Source organism: Borostomias antarcticus, assembly GCF_949987555.1.
Source record: "Borostomias antarcticus genome assembly, chromosome: 6".
Taxonomy (NCBI): Eukaryota; Metazoa; Chordata; class Actinopteri; order Stomiiformes; family Stomiidae; genus Borostomias; species Borostomias antarcticus.
The window spans coordinates 15,538,911-15,563,711 of record NC_140239.1 but is presented as its reverse complement, the minus strand read 5'-3'; the positions used below and the strand labels follow the sequence as shown (position 1 = coordinate 15,563,711).

The following is a 24,801-nucleotide window of genomic DNA, read 5'->3' as shown; positions in this document are numbered from 1 at the left end:
TGTGCATATCTATAGGCTTCTGATATTGGCTAGAGAGAGAGAGGGAACACGTTTCAATAGCCTACCTGTCACCCTCTTGTCATGTTCCTGATACGTTTTCAGATGAAGCCCTGGGATCCAACACTTTACTAATCTTTTGGAGAGCTGCATACCCCAACCCTAACTCGTGCGCTAAGAGGACCATCCTCACATTGACATCAAATGCAACATCATTCCTAGTTGTATCATGAAGCCGAGTCGATGTGTAGACACTTTTGCGATAGCCATTTCTCACAAAGACTGCACTCTAAGAGCAAAGTACTACAGAACCCATTATTCTGAGGATCTATGTTAATTTTAAGACCAGTCCCTGCACAATTAGGACAAATCAACCCAGTTATCAGCTCATTCAAACGCGCCGCATCTCTCTGCTGCTCACTGGACATGCTAATGCTAGCCGCATCTCCCTGCTGCTCACTGGACATGCTAGCACCGGCTAATGACAACTTGCGCGAATAGGCACTTTATATCTCATAAATGTAAACCTTCCATTTAGTTTCTCTTGTTTTCTGTTCAACCTTGCGGGCAAACACTGTTGTCGTTGTTGCTTATTACGTTTAGAACGCTTTACAGACGGCATTGTTTGGATTAGATATAAGGAAGTGGAAACGTGTCACATGACGCGCTGAACCAATCACGTTCTCAGAAATCAACAACAGCCAATGAGATTTCATGGTTAGCATCAAACCCGCCTTTGTATTTCCACGATTGGTTGCTAATACAAATGAAACTAACAGGTTTGGTTGCGATAATAGTGTGCTAGAGAGCTAGAGCTTTCTAAAAATACCCCGGATGACGGGATCCAGACGAAAGAAACGCTGCGAGAAGTTCCGAAAAAAGGCTAACTTTTGGTGATTTTAGGAAGAATCTACAGACGCAAACAGACTAAATGAAGTAAAATAAACATCTAAATGCGTATTTTTGATGTTTTATTTCCACTAGTATGAAAGAAGACATGTTATGGAAGCAAACTAGCACAAAATCTCACATTTGACCAGGGCGTTGAAAAACGATGTTTTCACCTACCGTGTCTCCCCTTAAGATGAAATCAACAACATAGTGGGGCTTTGGTATGGTAAGTGTTGTTAAGTGTTGTTAAGTGTTGGTATGGTAAGTGTTGTTAAGTGTTGGTAAATGCTGTTAAGTGTTGTTAAGTGTTGGTATGGTAAGTGTTAAGTGTTGTTAAATGTTAAGTGTTGGTATGGTAAGTGTTGGTAAATGTTGTTTAGTTTTGTTAAGTGTTGGTATGGTAAGTGTTGTTAAGTGTTGGTATTGTTAGTGTTGTGTTGTTAAGTGTTAAAGGACTATGCTCGTTTTTGACAACCTGGACCTTATTTACGACATATTATAAGAAGTTTGACTCACCCAGATCACTTTTGTGTTGTTCGGAGGCCTGTAGAAGAAATTTAAAATCCAGCGCGAGCCAGTATATCCATGTAATGGCGGCGCGCGGGGCAAAGGGAATGCAGCTTCTAAAAATCCATTTTCGGCCGCTAAACGGTTGTTTTCATCAATCACATTGCATGAATCGACAGTTGATATTCCTCTACGCGAGCCATTCTTTCGGTTGGTTTTCAAATGGTCTGTAGCCACTGTAATATGATCTTTAGAAGCCTCTCCCCCACTTGCTCCACAGGGTTGAAGTTCGCAGATAGTGCGATTCCCACAGGGTTGAAGTTCGCAGTGAGTGCGATTTCCAAATGGGTTGAAGTTCGCAGTGAGTGCGATTACCAGCTAATCTCCGGAGTGTCTGTTTTTGTCGTGTGTTGTCTTTGTTTGTCTAGCGCTATTTTCGCCGGCTCAGTGGCATTTTTGAGCTTCGGCTCTTGCTTTATATCGTAAGTATTTTGTATACTTTTCCAGTAGGCTAGCTGGTTGTCTGGGAGACGCAGGAAAACAACTCTCCCGGTGATTCGCCATTGAGCCAGAGAACAAAGAACTTCCTGACTGGGTGAGTACTAAGCGAATTTAATGTGTCTTTGTTTCTTTCGAAATTGTATTCTTTCCCGCCGTGAGTTAACTATAAGGTTTCCTTTCATTGCTGTTTTGGGGTTTTAGGCTGCGTCGTGTTTATTAGGGATTTTCGCAGTATAGCCTTTATTAAACTGAATTCCCCGCGCTGCCAAAGACAACATCCGGGTCATACATGCAACATTTTGGGAGCACCACTAGGTGTCCCTGTAACACCGGCTACTAACATATGGCTAGAGGATGTAACAGGATTCTACTGCTAAACTTGTCTAGCCTGATGAGATTGTTGCGCTGAAGCATTATTCTGCGAACGTTTGTTGGCAGATTTCGTTATGCGCTAAAGCATTTTCGATTCCTTACATCCCCATCTGACATTTTAGTGTTAAATTCTAAGATTCGGGCTCAGCTAGAGGTGGTTGAGATGTCTAGGTTATAGTGTTGTCAAAAATATCGATTTTTCAATTCATATCGATTCTGAATATTTAAAACAGTTTCAATACTAATTTCCCGCAATATCGATATTTTCCACACTATCGATACCAGCTGGCTTTCTCGCTCTGTCTTCTCTCCTACAGCGAGTTGTTGACACACAGGCACACACACGCTGCTGCTTTGCACACATTGCCCCGCCCCCTCCCCCTCACAGACCTGTCTTGTCAACAAATCCTCTCACTCGCTCCGAAGATGGCAAGTGCAGAGCCTCCGCGATTCGTGGATAAAGAAAACAGCAGAAGTGCTGTTTGGAAGTACTTCGGGTTTGAAGCAAATGACGAAGGAAAAGCTAAAGATGCCACGAAGCCCATTTGCAAGCGTTGTTCCAGAGTAGTGCCAACGAAAGGTGCAAACACAACAAATTTAGCAAAACACCTGAAGGACACGCAGATCTCTATAAAGAATTTAGAGAGGTTGGTGACAGCTCCACTTTCAACATCACTGAAACATTAAACAAAATGGCCCAGTAAACTAATAACTTTAGTTTAATTCATGAACTCTAGTTTAATACATCCATGAGCTTGCTATCGAAACGCCGCATTGACTGTGTGTGTGTGGGGGGGGGGGGGGGGGGCGGTAGATAAGATAGCTAACGTGAAGCTAAGCTAGCTAGCTAATCCCCCTCAAAGCTATCCAGCAATGGGCCAGCAGTCAATGTGGCGTCTGAATAGTTGAGGGGAATTAGCTAGCTCATGGATGTAAACTAGAGATAGTTAGCTTAGCTTCGAGAATGGCTGTTGGGCTAACAGGACAACACCAGCTATCAAGCCTGAGGAATCTTGAGTTAATGGTCAGTAAATCAACTTAGATGCTGTTATGCTTAACACACAGTACTATTAACTTTACTTAATTTCTAAGATTAGATTAGATAATTGAGTTATTTTTAAAGGTCGGATCTAAAGAGAAACCAAGGTTTTTAAAAGTGTGATATTTATCTTCTCTTATAGTACCAGAGAGAAGCTGAGGAGAATCGACCAGCAACAAAAGCGACACACACACAGCCTACCCTACTAGCTGTATTTGAACAACAAAGAAAGTATGATGCAAAATCAAATGAAACCAAGAAGCTGTAGCAGAGTACATATGCATGGATCAGGTCCCCGTGTATACTGTTGAGAAACCTGGGTTCAGACAACTTCTTGGACAGTTAAATAACAAGTATGCCCTTCCTTCACGGAATCATTTCATGTACACTGAAATCTCCGCCATATACAATGAAACAAAAGATAAAATCATGGAGAGCCTTGGGAGAAAACCCTTCTTTTCATGCACCACTGACCTGTGGACCAGCAGGGCCACATCCACATTCATGGCAGTAACCCTGCAGTTTATAACAGAATCCTGGGACATGCAGAGCTGGTGTTTGGGCTGTGTTGGGCTGCACTCAGAGCACACAGGGGACAGCTTGAGGGAGGCGTTGGAGGAGATGGTACATGAAACATGGGAGCTGGACGTGTCAAATATGGCTGGCATCACCACTGATAATGCCTCAAATAACAAGAAAGCATTTCAGCAGGACTTCACATGGGTCCCCTGCTTTGGGCACAACCTACACCTAGCCATTAGCAAGGGCCTGGATATAGACCGTGTGTCTGGAGCGCTGTCGAGGCTGAGGAAGACAGTGTCTGCTTTCAGCAGGTCAAAAAATCGAAAATGTTATGCCCTCAATGTTGTCAATTTCTCCACGTGGTATCGAAAATGGTATCGAGTATCGATACTTTTCAAGGTATCGTATCGAAGTTAGAAATTCCAGTATCGTGACAACACTACTAGGTTAAGGGAAAAGCCTGTTAATTCTATAGACTGGTCTGCTTTTAAGATTTGGGAGAGAGTAGCACGAGAGCGGGTTTTTAGGTCAGGAAGGAAAGATAAGGAGGTTCCGCAAACAGTCTCTCCGCCATTTCCCCAGCAGAATAACTCTGATTTAAAATTAGATTCCCCCCCCCCCTCGACTCGTTGCTCCGTGCTCACACCCAACCAGGCTGTTGTTCTTCCCCATTTTCATGCTCCCGCCATTAGCCACGCCCCTTCTCTCATTTCGTCCCTTTCTACGAGGTATAAGGAAGAATTGGCTAGAGCTATATCTGAGGCTAAGTTTAATTTGGAACGACTGCAAATGGCTAGAGATAGTCTGGAGGGACCGCAAATACACGCGCCTCTGATACGCTGCCCAAACCCTGTTCCTCGCCCTTCACAAATAAATTATGCAGCTGGTTATGCGGCCTGGACTCCAGAGATTACGGTTTATAGACCCTGGCGCTCTGATGAACTACGTGAAATAGCTAAAACCTTGCCCGATCCAACCAAAGACATTGACGAGTTTGAAAATCTTTTTAACAGTTTATTTCGTATGTATGAGCCTCACGCAGAGGAAATCGCCATGATCATGAGACAATGCCTTGGGCTAAAATGGGTGGATGTGAAACATCCGTTTGACATTACATTGCCTTTTAATCATGCCGATTTTTCTGACCAAAACACTGCGCTGTTGAACAGAATCAAAACTCGATTCCCTAAAAAGATGGATTGGGACCCTATCACATATTGCAAACAAAATTCCGATCAACAGTTCGAGAAATTTTGGGAACGACTAGAATCAGTTTTCGCCGCACACAGTGGCATGGACAAAGCGAACGCCGATTATAAAAAGATTTTGAAACAACAATTGATGAATAACTCTCTCTCCTCTTTGTCCGACCAAGTTAGGTTGATGTGCCACACCTGGGAATCGACTTCTCTCGAAGAAGTTGTTGATCATTTCCGCTATGCGGAGCGTCTTCGTGATCACATTGAAAAGAGGGAGTTGAAAGAAATGAAGCTAGGTGCAGCCAGATTACAAGCTGCTCAGTTACAACAGCTGGACAATCAAACTGCTGGTGCGAGGTGGAACCAACAACGACCACAGTGGCGACAGAGAAACAATAGGAAGCGTTCTGGTAGGGTTAGGCGAGGAAAAAGGTATAATCGAAGTGAAGATAGAGATGATTCATGCTTCCATTGTGGTCAGTATGGCCACTGGATTGAACGGTGTCACAGTTACCGCAAGCTGAATGAAAAGGAAGAGCCTCAGATTTGGGGTCGAGCGCCACCTGCTGGAGTTCCCTTGAACAACCCATAAGGGAGATTTTAACTAGCCAAGATAGAGAGATATTTTTTTAAGGTAAATAAACAGAAGAAGACAGATGTAGCTGAGGACGTAAGGATGTTCTGTTTCTGTGAAGTTCTGTGTTGATGTTTTCAGATTTTCCTGGAGTGCATTGTGTGGGCTACCAAGGAGTGGTTGCCCCTCGCCAGCATGAAGCTATGAACTGTGTGGAGTCACGAATGACTTGAGGGTCATTCTTGGTCCAGCATGGAAAGAGGATATGAGACAGCGCTGAGGGCTGTTCTCTTTCGATGGGGCTATCTCTCTGGCCCCCGATTTGCTTTGCTGCTGTGTGATTATTTGGTTATTTGTATGTGTTTAATGTTTTTGTTAAATATCTCATGTTTATAGTTTGAGGAAAATTCATCAGGCCTGAGTGTTTTTTCTGAGTGTTTTTTTTACAGACAACTGTCGTTTCGGGAGTGATGGGTGAATGCCGAACCAGGAGACGGGCACAGGACCGGAGGTGGAGATGGAGGTTACTGGCCTGTTTCCCTACAGATGGGCGATCTGGGGTTCGTGAGATGCAAGGCCAACGCCATGTCACCGACTCACTGTGAGCGACAGATAAGTATGAAACAGGGAAGAGACCATTTTGTCCGAAGCGGGGCCCAATACTCTGTCCTCAAATGCAGAAGAGGGAGGTTTTACATATACAAATTTTAGCTATACAAATGAAGCTTTGATGGATTTTTTTGATTAGTTAATTGTAAATGAAGCCAGTTCATTTTAGTGTCATTTTTCTTTGCCCCATCTCTATTTTTTATCCTGACTTCAGGAAATTTTGGTTTCACCCTTAGGGGGTGTTGTTTTGTTGAGACGAGAATGTGGTTATTTTATTTTATTTTATTTTATTTATGTCACTGTAGGCTACTGCAGAGCCTAGATCCCTTTTACTGTCCGATTCGGTAAATGGACAAAAGCTAGATCCCCACTGACAAACTACATAGACTGACGAGCCCGACTGGCTCTAATGACACTCTAACAGACACCCTGTTTAAGTTTTTCCTGACTGAATAACAAAAATTTCCCCCAAAGCAGGAGCTTGCACTTAACCATGTTTCTGAGTATCTCCAACAGACTGCTGATAACCGTTCCTGACCAAAGAGGGGAACAGGGAGTCCAGACCAGAGGACTCTCCTTTTGCTCTTCTGTTTTGTCTCTGTTGTCTCTCTCATCTGTGGATCCACAGGTCTCTCCTCCCATGTCTCTCAAAGACATTGCCGACCTGCTCCCCGTATGAAGTCCCCACTAAGGGAAGGTGACCATTCCGGACGCCAGAGAGGGCTTCTTCTTATCATCTCCAACCAGGCCGTTGGGTCCTGATCCGCGACCTGGGGCCGTACCAGATTCAACTCACCACGCAGACAGCTGCCAGAGTAGCTGAGAGAACTTCGACGCCGTTGCGTCCCAAACCAAGGAGCAGATGAGCAGCCTGAGAACAGGCCAGAAAACATGGAAGAGAAGTAGATGTTGCGGGGTGAACCTACCCGTCAAAGATGGAACAATCAGGACCAGGGCATTCTGGCCTGTGTGGAATAGCTGTCAAAAGTAGCTGAGAGGACGGTCCATGCAGCCGAACCAGAGATCTCAAGGGCAAAGCGGTCACCGCCACACTGTCCTCTCCTCTGATGAGCAATCGGAGAGTGACCTTGACGGTCACCGCCACACTGTCCTCTCCTCTGATGAGCAATCGGAGAGTGACCTTGACGGTCACCGCCACACTGTCCTCTCCTCTGATGAGCAATCGGAGACTGACCTTGCCGGTCACCTCCTTCTCGTGGTTGTGGTATGACAACGTGGACAATCTCAACAGCAATGACTGCACCTCTAACCGCACACACTGGAACCTACATTAAACATTCAGAGACGCAAACATGGAAGCTATGATCCAGAGGAAATTACATGCGATTATTCACAACAAGAGTGAATGAACTTTGAAATTATCTTGAAAAAAATATCATATTTGTTTACAAGAGTTACAATGGTTGGAACATGAGTTGATAAATAAGTTTGGGTTTTTCCTCTAAATTGACCAAGAGGTTTTTTGCCCTTCTTACACTAATAACCATTCATTTTTTTGCCTTGTTCAAACTTTAAAATCAAGGTTTTTGGTGAATGGTTGTCCACTTTTAGACTATAAATAGTATATAATCATGTCATCTTTTTTACCTTGTTTCCTGTCATATTTCTGAAACAAGGGGTTTTGGTGCGTGATTTTGCACGTGGAAAGAAAATAATCTATTTTTTTTGTTAAATATTTCACAATAAAATAAAATAAAATAAAATACATTTTTGCTCCACCTAGTGGAGAGATTATTTCCTTTCCACATGTATAGCATAGCTGAATGTTTACACTTTGTGTTTGGATTTTATATTTTATTTTTGTGTACCTGTTCAGGCACAAATGGGGGAATGTTGTGGAATTTACATCCAAACACCTTAAACCTTTGTCCTCTCTCTCCTTTTGTAATTCATCACCTCCCCCAAATATTCACATAGCTGTGCTAACATACAAAATGGCCGAATCTGTCTACAACAGAATAACCATCCTTTGTCATCCTTTGTCCCCTATTGCCGCCTTTTTCTCATGTCACATGTCTGTACTCTTGGCCACACCTGCCATTTCATATGACGTACAATGGAGTAGCCAATCACATCCTGGAAGCACCGTACCTTTGTTTTGATTGCATATAAGGCACAGCAAAACCCATAATCGGGACTTGTCTGGATAGACCACTCTGTTGGGTTGTCCAGAAAGTCCTTGCGCTCGTATGTTTTCACAATAAACCAGACTTAACCTTTTGAGCGAATCTTGGTAAATCCTTTTTACTAGAACAGTAATTTCCATTACAGACTCTACCGAGATAGGCGTGTGGTCTGTTTGTGATTGTGTGTGTGTGTGTGTGTGTGTGTGTGTGTGTGTGTGCGTGTGTTCATGGGAGGGTGCTCCTGTTTGCTGTATACTGGGAGTTACACACACAGAGACACGTGTGCACGCACACACACACTGGCTGCTCCAGTGTGTACCTTCAGGCCCACCTGAAAACCATGAGGGGGCCTCTACAAAACAAAACACACAGCCAGAGTGTGTGTGTGTGTGTGTGTGTGTGTGTGTGTGTGTGTGTATCTCACCTGTTTGAAAGCATGTGCAGGGGTGTGTGTGTGTGTGTGTCTTACCAGCTGGGGTAGTGAGCTCAGCCTCCTCCCATGATATCACAGGGTGTGTGTGAGGACTGCTAGCGTCACCCCAGAACACAAACAACAACAAGTGATTTCTGAGGGAAAGCAAAAGAGGTGCATTGGTGCAAACCAACACACACTCACACCAGCGCACTCCCACACACACACACTCACACCAGCGCACTCCCCCACACACACACACACGCTCACACCAGCGCACTCCCACACACACACACACACACTCCCACACACACACACACCAGCGCACTCCCACACACTCATACACACACACTCCCACACACACACACCAGCACACTCCCACACACTCATACACACACACACACGCTCACACCAGCTCACTCCCACACACACACACACACCATCAATCATCATCAATGCTGTCCATCATGTCCGATGATGATGCTTGCTTCAGGGTGGGGGTGGGGGGGGTCAGCGACTTTGCCGCTGGTGCCACTTCTCGTGGGCGTTGAGGCCGATCCTTGAGCCGCACACTCATTCGCAGGTGGAACAGGGGAACCCGGATGCCAAAGGAATAGCGGCCGCCCGCTGGTGTCGTTGTGTGCGCTTCTCAGCCATTCTCTGTAAGTTTTTGTGGTGGATTTGTGAGACTGCTCTGGCACAGGTCAACTGCCAGGCTGATCTGTCCTGTGCGAGAGTTTCAAGCTGCGTGGAATTGGTGTTTGAGTGCTTTAAAAGGACTTTGGTGTAGCGTCTCTTTTGTCTGCCAGCTGCACACTTAGCTCCTTGTAGTTGGCCTTAGAGGACTTGGCGGGGCAGGCGATGGTCTGGCATACGGATGGTGTGCCCTATCCAGCGTAGGTGTCTCTTGGCCACAGCTGCTTCCATACAGATCACTCACAAATCCCACTGACAAACACGTGCTGTTTCTCACCAGTACTCACAGGTCTCATCCCAGGTATAGAAACATATGAGCAGTCTGTTATCACCAGCAGTGATGGTTCACTCACGGCCCTGGACCTCACCTGGGAGGGAGAGGAGAGAGACCGTGACCTCACCTGGGAGGGGAGAGGAGAGAGACCACTGGACCTCATCTGGGAGGGAGAGGAGAGAGACCACTTGACAGTGACGTGAGGGCAGTATTCTGGACAGCGTACACTTGGGAGTGTATTGGATGGTAAAGATGGGCGGTGAGGCTGTGTGAGTGTCTCACACACGCATGGAGATGTGCCAGTGAAGGTCAGGCGGGTGCAGCGCTGTCTCTTACCCTGTCCTGAGGCCCGCGTGGCCGACTGCAGCGCTGTCTCTTACCCTGTCCTGAGGCCCGCGTGGCCGACTGCAGCGCTGTCTCTTACCCTGTCCTGAGGCCCGTGTGGCCGACTGCAGCGCTGTCTCTTACCCTGTCCTGAGGCCCGTGTGGCCGACTGCAGCGCAGTCTCTTACCCTGTCCTGAGGCCCAGGTGGCCGACTGCAGGATCTTCAGCAGGAGCACGTCCAACAACTCCTGGAAGTCCGCACCCACACACTCCCTGAGAGAGAGGGAAGGAGGGAGAGAGAGGGAGGGAATAGCAGAGAGAGAAGGAAGGAGACATAGACAGAGGGAGGGGCAGAGGTTCAGTGAATGACATAGAGAAACAGTTGAACAGAGAATGTGACAGGTACAGTAAAAGGGAAATGGCGTTCTCACATGTTGACGTTGAGCGTGTCCGTGAGGTTGCCCATTGACCAGGCTGCCTTGAAACGGAAGTTGTGCGATCGATCATCTGGTGCCGTCAGAATTGTGTTTGCTGTGTCCACCACTAACATCACATCCTGCAATGACACAACAGGAAGGAAGTGACATCATATCCCGTACACTACACTTCAAGCAGTGGACTGAGTTGGAGTGAGGGGGGTTGTGGGTTGTGTAGTCTGTGGTACCTCTCTGAGCTAGGGGAACAGGATGTAGACTGCCAGGGTCCTGTTGGCTACAGCCTTCACCAGAGAGTCACTGTAGGTAAGCCCCAGCAATCACTGTAATGCACATCTGGCTCTGGTCACACACACACACACCCACACACACACACACACAGTGTAGTCAATCAACATTATGTGATGGTTTGGTTAGGGACCCAGGCGCAACAGGAAAGGAGGAGGCAAGGAACGGTAAAGCCCGGAGGGGCGATTTAATAAGATAACACAAAGGGGGAGCCACAAAAGAGGATGCCAAAAAATATAATAGGATGAAATAATAGGAGCCACTAAACTGCCACTAAATAATAATAAATGTCCTTGGCTCAAGGGAGCCGGAGGGATCGGGAGGTGGAGCAGGGTGAGGGCTCTGCTAGCTGGTACACTCAGCAGAGGGGGTCCGGGAAACTTGAGAGACGAGGAGGAGAGGCAGGGTGAGTGATAGTAATCACAAACAGGGAACGAGAAAAAGCACTATAAAATACAGGTAAGTAAATCGTAGGCTAGGCTATACTTTACCACATAAAGGTTATGGTAAGATCTGGCGATGAGTGGAGTGTAGACCAGGTTCTTGTAGGGGTTGAAGGTGATTGCAGAACGAGGGACAGGTGTGGTGATGATAAATTGGAAACCGGTGAGTAGAGCCGCGCCCGAGTCATCGTCGGAGACGAGCGCGCCGTTCTTGTCGTTGCGCACGGGCCGATGTGCTGGGCTTGTCGGGATCCGACTCTTCGTCACCGGAGTGGGAGGAGACTGCCGAGTCCGCGGAGCTGGCCGGAGACGGGGAACGCCCGGTAGTGGGGGGAAACTCCGGAGAGTCAGAGCGTTGCATGCCTGGGCCGATGCGACGTGCGGTAGAGCGCGTAGGATGCCCCGAGCGCGCAGCGGGCCCAGAGGGGAGAGAGGGAGGCGGTTGTGGAGGCGAGGGCATGCGAGCCGTAACAGGACCCCCCCCCTGAGGGGAGCCACCTGGCGACCGACCGGGGGCGTCAGGATGGGCCCGGTAGAAGTCCCGGAGGAGAGACGGGTCCATAATGAGCTGCCTGGAGATCCAGCTGCACTCCTCGGGGCCGTACCCCTCCCAATCCGCCAGGTATTGGAAACCCCGACCCCGGCGGCGCACCTTCAGCAGCCGCCGAACCGTCCACTGGGGATGCCCGTCGACCATCTGGGGAGGCGGAGGAGCCGGGGCAGAAGGCATGAGGGGACTCGAGGAGACAGGCTTGACCTTGGACACGTGGAACACAGGGTGTACCCGCATGGAAGCAGGGAGCTTAAGGCGTACCGCAGCTGGGTTCAGGACACGGTCGATCTCGAAGGGCCCAACGAAGCGCGGAGCCAGCTTCCTGGAGGGGACCTGGAGCGGAAGATCAGCGGTGGAGAGGTAGACTCGTTGACCGGGCCGGTACGCCGGAGCAGGAGTGCGGCGGCGGTTGGCCCCGCGGCAGGAGCGCTCGTTGGAGCGGAGCAGGGCCCTGCGGACCTCCCTCCAGACACGGCGACAGCGGCGGAGGTGGGCCTGGACGGAGGGGACGGAGGCCTCCGACTCCTGGAGAGAGAACAGCGGGGGCTGGTACCCGAGGGATGACTCGAACGGAGACTTGCCAGTGGCAGCGCTGGTCAGGGCATTGAGGGAGTATTCGACCCAGGGCAGGTCCTTGCTCCAGGAGGTGGGGTGGAGAGCCGACACACAGCGGAGAGCGGACTCCAGGCTCTGGTTGGCCCGTTCGGCCTGGCCGTTGGTCTGCGGGTGGTAGCCAGAGGAGAGGCTGACAGTGGCGCCTATCTCCCTGCAGAAGGCCCTCCAGACCTGGGAGGTGAATTGAGGCCCACGGTCTGAGACAATGTCCCTGGGGAGGCCGTGGAGCCGGTAGACGTGCTGGACGAGGAGCTCGGCGGTCTCCGCAGAGGACGGGAGCTTGGGGAGCGCCACCAGGTGGACCGCCTTGGAGAACCGGTCCACCACGGTGAGGATGACCGTGTTGCCCCTGGAGGGGGGAAGACCGGTGATGAAGTCCAGGGCGATGTGGGACCAGGGACGGCTGGGGACCGGGAGAGGACGCAGGAGGCCAGCCGGGGGCTGGTGGGACGCCTTGCTGCGGGAGCAGACGGGACAGGCGACAACAAACTCCCGGACGTCGGACCTCATGGAGGGCCACCAGAACCGTCGGCTCAGGAAGGAGAGGGTGCGGTAAACCCCGGGATGGCATGCAAACCGGCTGGCATGGCCCCACTGGAGCACCTGGGACCGGACCGAGTCAGGCACGAAGAGCCGGCGAGGAGGGACGTTGGCCGGACTGGGTTGGGCGCGTTGGGCCTGCCTCACCACTGCCTCAATGTTCATGGTGACCACCCCTATGACACGCGAGGCCGGCAGGATGGTCTCAGGCTCCGCGGGGGGCGCCTCGGGTGCGTGGAGGCGGGACAGCGCGTCGGCCTTGGCGTTGCGGGAGCCGGGCCGGAAGGTGAGGGTAAAATCGAACCTCCCGAGGAACTGTGACCACCGCGCCTGGCGGGAGTTGAGGCGCTTGGCCGCCCGGATGAAGGTCAGGTTCTTGTGGTCTGACCAGACGAGGGTGGTGTGTTCCGCGCCCTCAAGCCAGTGGCGCCACTCCTCCAAGGCCCCCACCACCGCCAACAACTCCCTGTTCCCGATGTCGTAATTCACCTCAGCTGGGGTGAACCGGCGGGAGAGGAAGGCACAGGGGTGCAACTTCTGGTCCTCCACTGACCGCTGGGACAGAACAGCACCGATGCCTGTGTCCGATGCGTCCACCTCGACCACGAACTGCCTGGAGGGGTCAGGATGGAGAAGGACCGGAGCGGTGGTGAAGCGCTCCTTGAGCGCGGAGAAGGCGGCGCTGGCAGCCGGTGTCCAGATGAACGGACGCAGGGACGAGGTGAGGTGGGTGAGGGGAGCTGCTACTCGGCTGTAGTCCCGTATGAAACGGCGGTAAAAGGTAGCGAAGCCAAGGAAGCTCTGAAGTTGCCTCCGGGTAGTGGGTTGAGGCCATTCGACTACGGTCTTGATTTTGCGGGGGTCGGGTCGCGTCAGGCCTCCCTCCACAATAAGCCCCAGGAACTCCACTGATGAGGAGTGAAAGGTGCACTTCTCCGCCTTAATGTATAGGCGGTTCTCCCGGAGCCGCTGGATGACCATGCGGACGTGTTGGACGTGCTCCTCAGCGCTCCTGGAGAACACCAGGATGTCGTCCAGGTAGAGGACCACAAAAACGTCCAGCATGTCCCTGAGCACGTCGTTCATGAGCGCCTGAAAAACGGCGGGGGCGTTGGTGAGGCCGAAGGGCATGACGAGGTACTTGTAGTGGCCACGGGAGGTCTTGAAGGCGGTCTTCCATTCGTCCCCCTCACGGATACGCACCAGGTGATAAGCGTTCCTGAGGTCCAACTTGGTGAAGATGGTGGCACTGATGAGGGGTTCGAAGTTGGAGCTCATGAGGGGGAGTGGATATTTATTCTTGACCGTGATGTTGTTGAGCAGCCTGTAGTCGATGCACGGCCTCAGATCTCCTCCCTTCTTCTTAACGAAGAAGAACCCCGCTGCCACCTGGGATCGAGATGGTCGGATGAGACCCTCGGCCAAGCACTCGGAGATGTAGGTGTCCATGGCTGCTTTCTCCGGGAGGGAGAGGTTGTAGAGACGACTGGCTGGGAGAGGGGCGCCAGGGTGGAGCTCGATGGCGCAGTCGTAGGGTCGATGAGGGGGGAGTGTGCGGGCGCGCTCCTTACTGAAGGCCTCTCCGAGGTCGTGGTACATCGAAGGGACCGTGGAGAGGTCCGGAGGAGCGGGACGGGGCCAGTCAACCCGAGTGGAGGTCTGAGCACCTCGGAGGCAGCGGGCGTGGCAGGTGGTGCTCCAGCTGAGGATGCGCCCCGAGCTCCAGCAGACATGAGGGGTGTGGAGTTCCAGCCAGGGCCTCCCTAGGATGAATGGAGCGTCGGGAGAGTGGATGACGAAGGGGCGGACGTCCTCCACGTGGTTTCCCGAGACTGTGAGGGTGAGGGGCAGGGTCCGGTGCGTGATGGGGCCCATGGGATGGCCATCCAGGGCGAAAGCCGAGAGGGGCCTCTCCAGAGGGGAGAGAGGGAGCGCCGCTTTGTGGGCGAACTGGACGTCCACGAAGCTCTCGTCGGCACCGGAGTCGATGAGGGCAGGGACGGAGAGCGTGTGCCCCTGCCAGGCGAGGGTGACAGTGAACCTGGCGGCACGGGTCCGGGATTGGGGATGGATGAGCCGGCTTACTCGGTACCCCCTGGCGAGTGAGCCTACTCTTTTTGCCGCCCTGGGAGGCGCAGAGGGACAGGAGTCGACGGCGTGCGCTGGGCTAGCGCAGTATATGCATAGTCCGTTCAGACTCCGGCGCTCCCGCTCTGCAGGGGTCAGTCGGGTCCGGCCCAGTTGCATGGATTCCTCTCCAGCGGTGTTTGGGGGGGCGAGGGAGGCCGGGGCAGGCCGAGAGAGACCGGTAGAGGGAGGTGGAGACGGTCTGGGTGCGCTGTGGTGTTGGTGCGCCCGCTCGCGCCTGCGTTCCCGGTCGCGCTCGTCTATGGCTATGGAGAGGAAGACGAGTTGGTTCAGGGTCGCTGGTCTGTCTCTTCCAGACAGGCTGTCCTTCATGGCGTCCCCCAGGCCCCGTCGGAAGGCGCTGTACAGTGCAGACTCGTTCCAGGAGCAACGGGCAGCGAGGATGCGGAACTCCGTGGCGTAGTCCGCTACTGAGCTGGAACCCTGGGTGAGGGCGGAGAGAGCAGCGTCCGCGTCCTGTCCGTGGACGTCGTGGGCAAACACGGTCCTGAATTCTGTCACGAAGGCAGTGTAGTCCTGCATGTAGGCAGCTGCACCCTCACGACCCGCCATGACCCAACGGCGAGCCCGTCCCGTGGTGAGGTTGGCAATGTAGGCTATACGAGCAGACGCAGTGGAGTACATACTTGGCTGGAGATCAAACACGTACTCACACTGCATGAGGAACTCCCGGCAGAGGGTGAATGTCCCGTCATAGGGGGCCGGGGAGGCGAGATGGGGCTCCCGGTTTGGTGGAGCGGTGGGGTTCAGGAACGGAGCCAGGCGGGCACTGAGCGCGGTGACCTGGTCGGACAGGGTGCAGACCAGAGTAGCGAGGCCCCTCAGTCGCTCGTCCTGGGCTTGCTGTTGGGCGGATACCTGCTGCAGTTGCTCAGCTTGGGTCTGTTGGAGGGCTTGGAGTAGTCCGGGAGGTGCAGGTCTCTCCTCCATGTTGGCTGGGTCCAAACTGGCCAGATCTTACTGTGATGGTTTGGTTAGGGACCCAGGCGCAACAGGAAAGGAGGAGGCAAGGAACGGTAAAGCCCGGAGGGGCGATTTAATAAGATAACACAAAGGGGGAGCCACAAAAGAGGATGCCAAAAAATATAATAGGATGAAATAATAGGAGCCACTAAACTGCCACTAAATAATAATAAATGTCCTTGGCTCAAGGGAGCCGGAGGGATCGGGAGGTGGAGCAGGGTGAGGGCTCTGCTAGCTGGTACACTCAGCAGAGGGGGTCCGGGAAACTGGAGAGACGAGGAGGAGAGGCAGGGTGAGTGATAGTAATCACAAACAGGGAACGAGAAAAAGCACTATAAAATACAGGTAAGTAAATCGTAGGCTAGGCTATACTTTACCACATAAAGGTTATGGTAAGATCTGGCGATGAGTGGAGTGTAGACCAGGTTCTTGTAGGGGTTGAAGGTGATTGCAGAACGAGGGACAGGTGTGGTGATGATAAATTGGAAACCGGTGAGTAGAGCCGCGCCCGCGTCATCGTCGGAGACGAGCGCGCCGTTCTTGTCGTTGCGCACGGGCCGATGTGCTGGGCTTGTCGGGATCCGACTCTTCGTCACCGGAGTGGGAGGAGACTGCCGAGTCCGCGGAGCTGGCCGGAGACGGGGAACGCCCGGTAGTGGGGGGAAACTCCGGAGAGTCAGAGCGTTGCATGCCTGGGCCGATGCGACGTGCGGTAGAGCGCGTAGGACGCCCCGAGCGCGCAGCGGGCCCAGAGGGGAGAGAGGGAGGCGGTTGTGGAGGCGAGGGCATGCGAGCCGTAACACATTAGCTGCAATGAATCTTGTTTTTCGGGAGTAGAGGAGAGGAAGGACAGGAGAGGAGGAGAGAGGACAGGAGAGGAGAAGGAGAGAGGACAGGAGAGGAGGAGAGAGGACAGGAGAGGAGGAGGAGAGGACAGGAGAGGAGAAGGAGAGAGGACAGGAGAGGAGGAGAGGACAGCAGAGGAGAAGGAGAGAGGACAGGAGAGGAGGAGAGGACAGGAGAGGAGAAGGAGAGAGGACAGGAGAGGAGGAGAGGACAGGAGAGGAGGAGCCTCACAGGCAGCTGTGAGGAGGCCTGTGGGAGGATGGAGGTGCAGGTCTGCTGGTCACTCTGGAGAGATCCATTCAACGGCCCACTCAACTCCTCTAACCAGAACTGGGCCACCTACCAATACAATAGACCCACAGATATACCCATTCTATAATACAGCTGTAAGACCGTCAGTTCACACCTGACACTACAATGTGTCTCTAGTAACCAACACATGAGATGGAATCACCCTAGATGCATGTCAAAGCCAGCTGTGAACAGAGTCAGTTCCATGATAGTGTCAGTGTGTGAGTAATACACGTTCTGTATGTGGGGGAACAAGGAAAATTAGGTCTGTCTGATAACTACCAAAACACACAAACAAGCTACATTACCACATTTATAAAACGTCCTGTTCAAAGTCAACATAGTAGTTATCTATCAAATTACATTTGCGAAAACTACAATATTGAATATTTTATGCGCCTTCCTGATTACGTACGATCAGAGTTTCATACTGTCCACGTAATGGTCCACATAGCTGGTAGTTAGCTAGATAAGTTAGCTGACTAGCTAACCCATCACCCCTGACCCGTCACCCTTGACCCCGGACACAGCTAGTTTTGTATCAACTTCTGGGTTGTTTAGCCCCCAGCTTGACAATCCTTCGATCATACTCGGAGCACCCCCGTTTCTGCTGTCGATAAGGATTAGCTACAGCTAAGGTAGTGGGCGTTTGTGTTGTGAAATGATAAGTGGTTTATATGAAAACTCTGTGCGGCCCGGTAGCTAATGGGTCAAGGCCCGGTGCTGGACCATGGTTTTGGTGTCTCGTGTACCACATTTATGAAACATCCTTTTCAAAGCCAACACAAACGTAAAATAGATCCCATCACATGACATTTGCTCAAAACACTGACTCTGTCGAACAATGCTTGTGCACACAGTAAGCCTGGCCCCTATGGTTGCTACTAAATAGCTAGTAAGCTAGCTAGCTAGCTAGTAAACCTGGTCAGGTTGTGGGGGGGAAGAATTATGCGCCTTGGTGTCATGAACACATAAACACCATAATCGATCGGAGATTCATAGACTCAGCGATGAGCAACTAGCCAACATTTCAACCACGAATCGAATTGGAGCTTGAAGCCAAGATTCAAGCTCTTTTTGGCCCGGGTTACCAAACTGCATTCGCCGGTTGTGGGATAGCTGTGGTTTGGGCTAGTAGCTTACTACATAAGTAGTACTCAAGCTACATTGTATAGTTCTTGAAAATATTCACACTTTGATTGGATGTTCTTTTTTTTGCCCCTGCCCTTTCCACAAATTATGCATGTTGTTCATTCATGTGTCAAATCTCTTATTTCATTGATTACGGTTGATTACTGTCGGGATATACTGGAACTTTAAAATTATGCCAAAAATGAACCAGAGGAGATTGTACCTTTAAGGATTGGATGGACAACAACTTCCTTCAGCTCAATGCTGACAAGACCGAGGTTCTTATTATTGGTTCAGAGAATGTCACCACTAAAGTTACTCAATGTATCAATCAATCAATCAAAGCTTTATTTGTATAGCGCATTTCATACCCAGAGGCAACACAATGCGCTTTACAGAGAACAAGGGAGGTGGGCAGACATCCCACCCCTACATATTCTAGAGGGAAGCAAAAAAACAGTAATCACCCGGGGGCCAGATAAGTGAGCTGTAAAAATTCTTCCCTGACCCCTCTCAACGAGGCGATCGATGTATGGGACCCCTCTCAACAACTGTACAGTCTAAGCTCAGAAATCTTGGTGTTATTTTTGATCAGGCAATTCACTTTGATCATCACTGACCCAAAATAGTTTTTTCCATCTTAGAAATATTGCAAAACTGCAGAAACACCTGTCACATCCCTCCCATCCTGTCACATCCCTCCCATCCTGTCACATCCCTCCCATCCTGTCACATCACTCCCATCCTGTCACATCCCTCCCATCCTGTCACATCCCTCCCATCCTGTCACATCCCTCCCATCCTGTCACATCCCTCCCATCCTGTCACATCCCTCCCATCCTGTCACATCCCTCCCATCCTGTCACATCACTTCCATCCTGTCACATCACTCCCATCCTGTCACATCCCTCCCATCCTTTCACATCCCTCCCATCCTGTCACATCCCTCCCATCCTGTCACATCACTTCCATCCTGTCACATCCCTCCCATCCTGTCACATCCCTCCCATCCTGTCACATCCCTCCCATCCTGTCACATCACTCCCATCCTGTCACATCACTCCCATCCTGTCACATCCCTCCCATCATGTCACATCCCTCCCATCCTGTCACATCCCTCCCATCCTGTCACATCACTTCCATCCTGTCACATCCCTCCCATCCTGTCACATCCCTCCCATCCTGTCACATCCCTCCCATCCTGTCACATCACTCCAATCCTGTCACATCACTCCCATCCTGTCACATCACTCCCATCCTGTCACATCACTCCAATCCTGTCACATCCCTCCCATCCTGTCACATCCCTCCCATCCTGTCACATCACTCCCATCCTGTCACATCCCTCCCATCCTGTCACATCACTCCCATCCTGTCACATCACTCCCATCCTGTCACATCCCTCCCATCCTGTCACATCCCTCCCATCCTGTCACATCCCTCCCATCCTGTCACATCACTCCCATCCTGTCACATCACTCCCATCCTGTCACATCACTCCCATCCTAGCCTCCTTACACTGGCTCCCCACCAGCTTTAGGGTCCAGGTTAAGGTACTTGTCATCCCTTTTAGAGCTCTGCGTGGTCTGGCTCCTGCTCACATCTGTGATCTGCTCCACCACTACATCACTAGCTGATCTCTCAGGTGGTCTGACCAGGGCCTGTTGGTCGCTCAAGGTTAAAGACTAAAGGTGACCGAGCCTTCAAAGTCATGGCTCCTAGGCCCTTCCACTGGGCCTGTGCTCTGTGGCTTCTGGTGACTCTTTTAAAAGTAAGCTAAAGACTCATCTGTTCAGACAAGCCTTTGTCTCGCCTCCTGTGTTTTTTATGTTTCTTTGTCCTTGTTGTTTTTTGTGCTTTTTGACATTGTTTTTAATTATTCATGTTTTGTGAAGCACTTTATCACCCCTGTCTGTGAAAGGTGCAAAAAAAAATTTTTACTTACTTACTTACTTACAGTACATCCAAAGTGCTATTTTATCATTTTGAAATAACAAAGTAGTGTTTGAAACATTCTGTACAATGACACACAGCAGCCAACATGGTCCAGAGGACAAAAATAAACTGATAAGCTTTTCGTTTTTAATTAATTTTAAGGGCCAGGGTCTTCTAAAGCTTTATCCTTCAGTCAACCCACCTCAACAACACTCTCCATCATCTCTGTTCCCTGTCATAAACTCACTCAAATATCATTAAAATATCAGTAAAACTCATCAAATATCCCCGTCCTTAACAATAACAAATGGATCTGGTTAGAGAGACGTATTGAACATAACGTCATTCAACACAAAAACAGGGATAACCCCCTCACACCCCACGTGCGGGTACATGGGAAAATTAGATACGCGTCAATATCCATATTAGGGCTGCCGGGGCATTAAGACGGCCATATATGGTTGTTCCGTCTCTGACGTTTAATCCTTATGTGGAAACCAGGGCAGGGCTGTGGTAAGTAGCCCCCTCCCCCCCGTACCCAGCTGCGCTCAATGACAAGTAAGACGGGCAAGTTCAATCACTTTCAAAGATAAAACGATAGTTGAAGTAATCAAATATTATCCTATGAGTTTTATACGATCTAAGCTTCTGATTCGCGGCTGGTTTAGCCACTTTAAATTGTTCTTAAAGATCTCACTGCGTCTCTTACCGCTTATTCTCTGGTAAATTATTATTCTTTCTTTTATTAACTCCGACCCACGTCTGAATCATGACGAGCGAGCCACTGGAGATATCTGGTAGTGAGCTGGTCCTCATCCTGAGAACTCCACAGGAAAAGTTCACGTCTGGTGGCTGCGTAGTGCTGGACTGTAGGCCCTTCCTAGCTTTCTCCCGGGCGCACATACGGGAATCCCGCAACATCAACTGGAACTCTATGCTTCGTCGGAGATCCAAGAGCTCCGTGGTGTGCTTGGAGTGGCTGATCGCGGACAAGGCGCTCCTGGGGCGGCTGCGACGGGGTGACTTCTCGCCGGTGGTGGTGCTGGATGAGAGTAGCCGCTGTAGTGGAGATCTGAAGGGGGAAAGCTTGGCCAGTATGCTGCTGACCGCTCTGCAAGCCGAGGTCCAGGACAGATCCGCACAGATATGTTTCCTACAAGGTGAGAAAAAATGTCTCTCAGCCTGTAAACACTGACTGACCCTATCAATAACGAATAATAGGGTTTAGCTTTATTTCTTGGGTTAGAAACGTGTGGGCTTGTATAGTTCTGCGTTTTGAAATCACTTGAAATGTGAAAAAACGTAGGCTGGTAGTTTGGTGGCTGTTTTTGAAACACGAAAAAAATCTAACCTTTAACTTGAAGTTCTTGGTAAATGATGATTTCAGCTACTGACAAGTGGATGTGGTTTGTTCCAGGAGGGTTCGAGGGGTTCGAGGGGGCATATCCAGAGCTGTGTGTCGCCCCCCCAGGGCTGGCAGTAGTCAGCCCAGGAATGGACCCCGAGCTGGGGAGAACAGGCAGGACCACCCCCCTCTACGACCAGGTGAGTCACCATATGGACCCATATGATGCCCATATGGACATTTTAATTAGATTAAATGTAGCCTACTTTTTCTACATACTTTTTAATGGAAATTAGCTCCACAATCACATGCTGGCAAATCTGTACATTTTGGTTTGGTCCAATAATTAATTTGTCTAACGTGGATAACTCCAATTTAATTTTATCATATCTTAGATGTGTAATTCTAACTGTCTAGAATAGGCCTACCCAGTAGCTTCATCCAAAACCAAACCCAGTGTTTGATGCGTTTTTCCTCTGTTTGGGTGTGTATGTTTGGGAAAGTTGATTTATGTAACATTGTTAACGTAAGACGTCTGAGTCATGTCATGCTGAATATAGAGTGATTGATGGACATGTGAATGTAGAATTACTTCTTTTTTTTAAATCGAATAAAAACGTATATGACAAAACCAAACCCTCTTTTTCCGTCGCCACGGTTTCCAATTGTGTTGTGATTGTGATTGACAGGAGGGTCCAGTGGAGCTCCTCCCCTTCCTGTTCCTGGGCAGCGCGGTCCACTCGTCTCGCCGGGAGACTCTGGCGGGGCTGGGTGTCACGGCGGTGCTAAACGTGTCTTCGTCCTGCCCCAACCTGTACGAGGACCAGCTGCTCTACATGCGTCTGACTGTAGAGGACAGCCTGGCGGCCGACATCCGCGCCTGCTTCCCCCAGGCCATCCGCTTCATAGGTGGGTACTGTTACTACAGTAATTTGGCTGACCACTTTTATCCAAAGCAACTTACAATAATTGTATTTAGGAAAAGCCAGTGTACTACTACTAACCAGAACTCACAAGTGCATCTCCTTTCTAAAACACAGAGTTTCCAGTGCTGAGGGCAAAGTGAAGAATATCAAACTAAAAATACAATAGGTGCTTACTCATCTAGAACCTCCTCAGACCAGCGGCTTCATAGATGGGTACTAATCTACTGTATAGCTTCCCACAGGGGCGAGGCTTACTGAGGGGAGGGGTAACTGGCTCACATCCAGTTTTAAACTCTGGCGCTAGCCTACAGGGCAATGAAAGAAACAGCCCCCTCCTACCTCCATGGTCAAACCCTATACCCCCTCCCGACCGCTACGCTCTGCTACCTCGGGGCGACTGGTTGACCCGTCACTCCGAGGCCCCTGCGGTCGATCGACACGGTCACGGCTCTTCCCTGTCCTGGCCCCGCAGTCGCTGCCCAACCTTCACCGCAGGCTCAAAACTCATCTCTTCAAGAAGCACTACCACGATCCTCCCTCTTAAGCACCTATTGTATTTTTTAGATTGCTATTCATGCACTTTGCCTTCAGCACTAGATTATGCTCTTAGGCACTTGTTTTAGAAAGGAGATGCACTTATGAGTTCTGGTGAGTAGTAGTACATTGGCTTTTCCTACTTTAAATGCAATTATTGTTAGTCGCTTTGGATAAAAGTGTCTGCTAAATGACTGTAATGTTATATCACATCATAATCATATATATCAAGTCTGATGGGAAAACGATGGATGTCTTTGTGTGTCACCTCAGTGCAAGCAAAGCCCAGAGGCAGGTAGAATAGAAAGAATGGAAAAACTCATACAGCTACCTAGATATATGAACCTCTCTCCTCCTCCTCTCTCAGACTCGGTGAAGGAGTCTGGTGGTTGCGTGCTGGTTCACTGCCAGGCCGGCATTTCTCGCTCTGCCACCATTTGCCTCGCCTACCTCATCCACGCCCAGCGCGTCCGATTGGACGAAGCCTTCGACTTCGTGAAGAGGCGGCGTGATGTCATCTCGCCCAACCTGGCGTTCATGGGACAGCTGCTGCAGTTTGAGACTGATGTCCTCTGTCACTGACACAGTCTCTCACACACACACACACACACACACACGCACGCACTCTCACACAAACATACACCCACTCTCTCTCTCTCTCTCTCTCTCTCTCTCACACTCTCTCTCTCTCTCTCTCTCACACACACACACACACTGACAGACTCACTCACACCATGTTTGTAGTTCTGACCTTCATGTCAGAGACAGACCGACTGACACACACACACACACAGACAGACAGACAGACAGACATCCTGTCAGTGACAAACCATCAGACATACAAACAAACAAACAAACACACAATCTCCCTCCATGCGCACACTGCAGCTACTTCCTCTGCCGTTATGCAGTCTACATCACCGCTTCCGTTCTGGACAGACTAAGCAGCCTAAACTAACATGGAGCTACCTGGTCCTGCCCCCCCTGTGATGTCATCTGCCCCTGACAAGCTGAAGGGCGAGAGAGAAAAACAGACGGGTGTCGTTCTTCCTGAAGCTGCACAGGGTGGAGGAGATCAGAGGAACTGCAGTTGACACCAGTGAAAGTAGTTTGAAAGCTTAGAAATGTAGATTTAGTCGTGTACTTTATTCGCTGGCTTGAACCGCCTGCACTGTGAGGTCAGGTCATGTGATTGATGACTCATCCCAGCCAGCAGGTGAAGCTGAGGTCACATGAAGGATGCTAGTGAACCGTGTGTTTGTGTGTCTGTTCTTTTTTTCATGTGCCTGACATTTGGCAAGGGCGTCATGCTGTGAGTTAAATCCCCATTATAGGTACAGACTTGCAGTCACTGTGAAGCCAACTACATGTATGTAAAATATGTTCTACATGTATGTAAAATATGTTCTACATGTATGTAATACGTTCTATCTGTTACCCACTGTGTTCTAGTGTCTTAATGTAATACGTTCTATCTGTTACCCACTGTGCTCTAGTGTCTTAATGGACTTAACTGTGTATCTCATGCCGCTCTGGTCTGGTGAGGGTGTCACAGCCATTGGTTTGACTGTGTGGATCTCATGGGTTTGACTGTGTGGATCTCATGGTGAGCGAAGCACATCGCATTCCAAACCCAACAGTGGACGGTTCTAAACAGCTTGAAGGAAAAAAGCCACGTCTGTGTTTTTATGATGTAAATATTTGTAATTTATTTTTTTTAAATCTAGTGTTTTTCTAATCTAGT

General features: G+C 50.2%; 1 protein-coding gene across 1 annotated transcript; it reads left to right on the top strand.

Annotated features, from left to right (window-relative positions):
- Positions 1 to 21,021: 21,021 nt before the first annotated feature.
- On the top strand, positions 21,022 to 23,639 carry dusp2 (dual specificity phosphatase 2; the record flags this gene model as incomplete). The annotated part of the gene is made up of 4 exons (XM_084440012.1): positions 21,022 to 21,412; positions 21,670 to 21,797; positions 22,287 to 22,506; positions 23,425 to 23,639. 4 exons carry the CDS (start codon positions 21,022 to 21,024, stop codon positions 23,637 to 23,639), a joined length of 954 nt encoding a protein of 317 aa, XP_084296138.1.
- Positions 23,640 to 24,801: the final 1,162 nt, after the last annotated feature.